This window comes from Diadema antillarum, unplaced genomic scaffold (assembly GCF_040938485.1).
Source record: "Diadema antillarum isolate AM-2024a unplaced genomic scaffold, OU_Dant_1.0 scf00000039, whole genome shotgun sequence".
NCBI classification, from domain to species: Eukaryota; Metazoa; Echinodermata; class Echinoidea; order Diadematoida; family Diadematidae; genus Diadema; species Diadema antillarum.
In genome coordinates this window covers 724,045-729,110 of record NW_027270928.1, presented here as the reverse complement: position 1 = coordinate 729,110, position 5,066 = coordinate 724,045, and the positions used below count along the sequence as shown (strand labels likewise).

Sequence of the window (5,066 nt, the reverse complement as noted above, 5' to 3'; positions counted from 1 at the left end):
CAGGAGAGCCCGCCATGTGTGCATGCGCAGTAGAACCAATACGTCATCGTGCATGCTGAGATTCGGACGGAGGATTTTATCCCTCCGTTTTTTCTGGCATTTTTCTTCGGATTTTGCCTATCTAGTGAATGTGTTTTGGGGTAAAATTGCTCCAAGACACTAGAACTGTACCCTGCTATTGGGCAGACAAAACAGTTTTCGAGCATCGAAAGCAGTTTCGAGTATCAAATCATGGATTCATCGGTTTCGCCGATCTCGGTGAAAGAGAAATTTCGCGCTGCCGCTCCACGTAAGCCCACGGCAGCTTCACACGCCGCCACGGGCGGACAACCAGCCGCCGCACAGGGGAAGCTCACAGAGCTGTGTGCCCCTACGGCTACACAAGATGGCGGGAAATCGAAACCTGCTCAGCGCACAGCGCAAGTAAAGAAGAGCAAACCTACAAATCCGGCAAAAACCCAGTCATCGACAAGCTCCGATGTGAACACTAGACTGAGTAAATTGGAAGACTTGCTGGAGTCAGTTATTCAGCGATTACCGGCGGAAAATCGTACTGCAAACTCTACAGGAGTATTGCATACGTCTGCAGTTACACCGCAGCCACGGGCTGCACACACTACCGATGATACGTATTCACATACGAGTACACAGCAGCCATACAGTGGCGAGCATTGTGAATACACGGGCGCCGGTATGGGGCAAACGCATTCAATCGCGGATGACGAGGAATGCTACCCAATCATGCCAGACGAAGTTCCACATATTGCGGCGAAGTTCGCAGTGAACGCAGATATCGGGGAACCGATAGAGGAAGAAATTGCTCAGTCAGCTACATATTTGCTCACACATCAACTGGAAAACAAAGCACTAGAGGAGACAGCAGCTAAATATGCTCTGCCCAGTAACTGCCAAGCTATGGATTCCCCAAAAGTGAACCCCTTCATTTGGGACAATCTTCCGACACATACAAAGTCAAGAGACTTGAAACTACAAAAAATTCAGAAATCAATGACAAAGGGCATTAATGCCTTTGTCCGTTCACTTCCATCGGGCAACATCACGGACCCACAACAAGATGCGCTGGCCCTACTTTGCAGTTCTTCTTTTGAGTTGAATTGCTTACGACGTGAGCTAATCAAACCAGACCTAGACTCAAGATGTGCCAGGCTGTGCAAGCCAGAGAATATGGTTGGTACTACCAACAAACTACTGTTTGGCGACAACCTCAGCAAGAAGGTTAAGGACCTTATGGAAGAACAGAAAGTTACGGCAGGGGTGATGAAGGGACAAAGAAAGAGCTACTCAAGCCCACATCCCTACAGGGGATTTAGGCCCTCGCCGGGGTTCGCTAGTGCTACCCACCGAAGCTACAAGGAAGCAGGCTGGTCCAGATCTCGTGCCCCTGCCACTGCGACTCGGCCTTTTTCTGGTACTGGTGACCGGCCTTTTTTAGAGCGGAACCCGAGGCAGTACCGCCAGAGCCAAGCACAAGGCAACAAGAAGCCACTGCCTCCAGCGCCTCACACACAACGGAAACGCTAAGCCTTACAGAGGTGAGAGATGAAATAACTCTAGAAACCCCACATGATTCTCCCAAAGTTGGAGGTCGACTGTATGCCTTTCAGGATAATTGGCGAGCTGTTACATCTGACCCATCTATTTTAGAGGTCATAAATGGTTACAAACTAGAATTTGCGGCCACGTTGCCACCATCCAGAAACAAACCCCCAAGAAGCTACAGGCTTTCTGAAACTGATAGAAGAGCTCTATCTATTGAGATTAATAAACTGTCTGAAAAGGGGGTCATTGAAAAATGCTCCAGAGAAACAGGAGACTTTGTCTCTAATATTTTCTCAAGACCTAAGAAAAATGGAGGTACACGCCTCATACTAGATTTAACAGATCTGAATAAGTATTTACCTTACCAACATTTCAAAATGGAAAATATCCATACTGCCTCACAGCTCTTGTCAAGAAATGCCTACATGGCATCAGTCGACCTCCAGGATGCATATTATGCAGTCCCAATCCACCCATCTCACAGAAAATTCTTCAAATTTATTTGGGAAGGCCAGTATTGGCAATATAAGGCCCTGCCTAATGGCTTGAGCACTGCTCCTCGATTATTCACGAAATTGTTGAAACCTCTCTTGGCAATGTTAAGGCAGCAAGGCCACACTGTGGTTTGTTATCTAGATGATACACTCATTATTGGGGACACAGTAGAACAGACAAAGAACTCTGTTAAAGCAGTCACTCAGGGCTTCGAAAGCCTAGGATTTCTAGTGCACCCAGACAAGTCTGTACTACAGCCACAAAAAGTGATCCAATTTTTGGGCTTTATCTTGAACTCGGAAGACATGACTCTTCGATTGCCAGAGGCAAAAATGCATGAAATTAAGATGCTCTGCTCAGAGCTCAGATTAAGCTCGAGCACTACAATTAGGCAAGTTGCCAAAGTGATCGGAAAGCTGGTGGCAGCCTCGCCAGCAGTCCAGTATGGGCCTTTGTTTTATAGGGCCACAGAGAAAGAGAAAGTTGTTGCCTTAAGATTGCACAGAGGTCACTTTGACAGGAGAATGTCGTTATCACATGAATCTAAACAAGAACTCAATTGGTGGGTTTCCAATGTCCAGTCGGCATTCATGCCACTAAGAAGACCCAATCCGTCTGTTGAAATTCGTACAGACGCAAGTGGTAGTGGTTGGGGTGCCACTGACCTACACAATTCCACAGGGGGTAGGTGGAATGAAGAAGAGTTAAGATATGTCAAAGACAGTAAGATAAATTATCTTGAACTACTAGCCGTAAAATTTGGGCTGCAATCACTATGTAGTAGAGCTAACGATGAGCACATTCTCATCCGCACGGATAACACCACTGCAGTTTCCTACATAAACAACATGGGAGGAATGAAATCAGTGGAATGCAATAACATTACGATAGACATTTGGATGTGGTGTATTGATCACAATGTGTGGATAACGGCATCACATTTACCAGGCAAACTAAACGAAGAAGCAGATCGCTTGTCTAGGAAGTTTGATGACAGGACAGAATGGATGCTTGACAGGGACATTTTTCAATCCATCACTGCTAGATTTGGAGAACCTGAAATTGATTTATTCGCATCTAGACTGAATAAGCAAGTACAGAATTATGTTTCATGGTTACCTGACCCAGAAGCAGTGTCAGTCGATGCATTCACTCTCAATTGGAATGGATTGAAATTCTACGCATTTCCCCCATTTTGTCTGATTGCAAAATGCCTGCAAAAAATAAGGGAGGATAATGCAGATGGAATAATCATTGTACCCAACTGGCCCAGTCAAGCATGGTTTCCCCTCTTGCGAGAAATGACAATTGGGAAACCTATGTTGCTTCACAGGAGCAAGACACTCCTAACACTCCCAAATTTGAACACACCACATCCCTTACATGCAACTCTTGATCTTATTTGTTGCAGGCTATGTGCACACCACTAGAGCACCAAGGAATTTCGAGGGACATCATTAACATCATGGCTGCTTCTTGGAGAGATTCCACCAAGGCGCAATACAATATCTACATTAAAAAATGGTACCAGTTTTGCCGTGAGAACAATATCGACTGCTACTATGCAGATGTTACGGATGTCCTCAAATTCCTCAGTAAACTCTATCATGTGGAACATGCAGCTTACAGCACCATAAACCAAGCTCGCAGTGCTTTATCATCTTTCTTGACACTAACTGACGCTTCGTGTACAGTTGGTACACATCCCTTAGTCTGTCGGTTCCTGAAAGGAGTTTTTCACCTACGGACTCCCTTGCCCAGATACAAAGAAATCTGGGATGTTGGTCCTGTTTTTAGATTGTTGCGTATTATGTCACCAGCAAAGTCGCTGTCTCTGAAGAAATTAACATTAAAACTGTGCATGATCATTGCTTTGACTTCAGCGCAAAGGATTCAGTCTCTGAAATTCATGGATCTTGATCATTTACAATTGAGAAACAGTTCAATTACTTTTCACTTTGAAAAACTGATCAAACAGAACCGACCAGGGAATGTTGGGTTTTCGGTTACCCTGGAATCTTATCCTCCAGACAGACGCCTGTGCGTAGTAAGGTACCTCAGAGAGTATATCGAGAGAACAAGTATGCTCAGGGGGGATGAACGACAGCTATTCATCAGCTACAAGAAACCCCACAAAAGGGTATCATCACAAACTATTGCTCGTTGGCTGAAGGAAGTGCTTACATCAGCAGGTATCAACACTGATAAGTACAAAGCGCATAGCACTCGAGCAGCATCAACTTCAGCCGCGACCAGGGGTGATGTACCAGTGACTGCAGTACTTGAACAGGCTGGATGGTCAAACGAACGAACGTTTCGACGTTTCTACAATAAGCCAAAAGACGCCAAAATGAGCTTTTCGCAGGCTGTCACTCGTGTAGCAGAATACTAATGACCTCTTGGTAGGTGCTTCAGTTATTCACATAACTTATGTTATGTCTGGGGGAAAAATGTATCGTCACAGGCTTTAAAGTCTCCTGACGTAATATCTCACGAGTATTACGCAATAGAATAGAAAGATTAAACGAGAACTTACCTGTTCGAAGCTTTAATCTCGATTCTATTAAGTAATAGGAGGGTGATATTACGTCCCCTCCACACCCACCCTGCGGTTCTAACAGGAGTGTAAGTCGGCATTGTTTCGAACAGGATTGCAAGTTCCCGTTATCTTTCATCTAGTGACAATCCATTTTTCACTCTTCGAAAATTGGTTCTACTGCGCATGCACACATGGCGGGCTCTCCTGACGTAATATCACCCTCCTATTACTTAATAGAATCGAGATTAAAGCTTCGAACAGGTAAGTTCTCGTTTAATCTTTCTATTTTTTCTTTCTTTTTTGAAGGCGTTCACACGGATAGATAACCCGCATATTGGCGCACATAGTGCGTGTCACTGCGTGCATTGTCCTAGTTTTGTTCTTGCAAGTGGTTCTTGGAGTGGTTTGGTGCGCACACTGTTGTGTGATTTTCACTTTGAATGATGAATTATGAAATCTCGAGCATGTCACC

General features: G+C 44.9%; 1 protein-coding gene across 1 annotated transcript; it reads left to right on the top strand.

Moving 5' to 3' along the window:
- The first annotated feature begins 231 nt into the window (after positions 1-231).
- Positions 232-4,786, top strand: LOC139710571 (uncharacterized). The gene is made up of 2 exons (XM_071622499.1): positions 232-1,553; positions 3,467-4,786. Exon 1 carries the CDS (start codon positions 232-234, stop codon positions 1,540-1,542), a length of 1,311 nt encoding a protein of 436 aa, XP_071478600.1. The 3' UTR covers positions 1,543-1,553; positions 3,467-4,786.
- The last annotated feature ends 280 nt before the right edge of the window (positions 4,787-5,066 follow it).

What these genes read in the sequence shown, in the direction of transcription:
- LOC139710571 (XM_071622499.1), top strand. Translation starts at nt 232, where the DNA reads ATGGATTCATCGGTTTCGCCGATCTCGGTGAAAGAGAAATTTCGCGCT.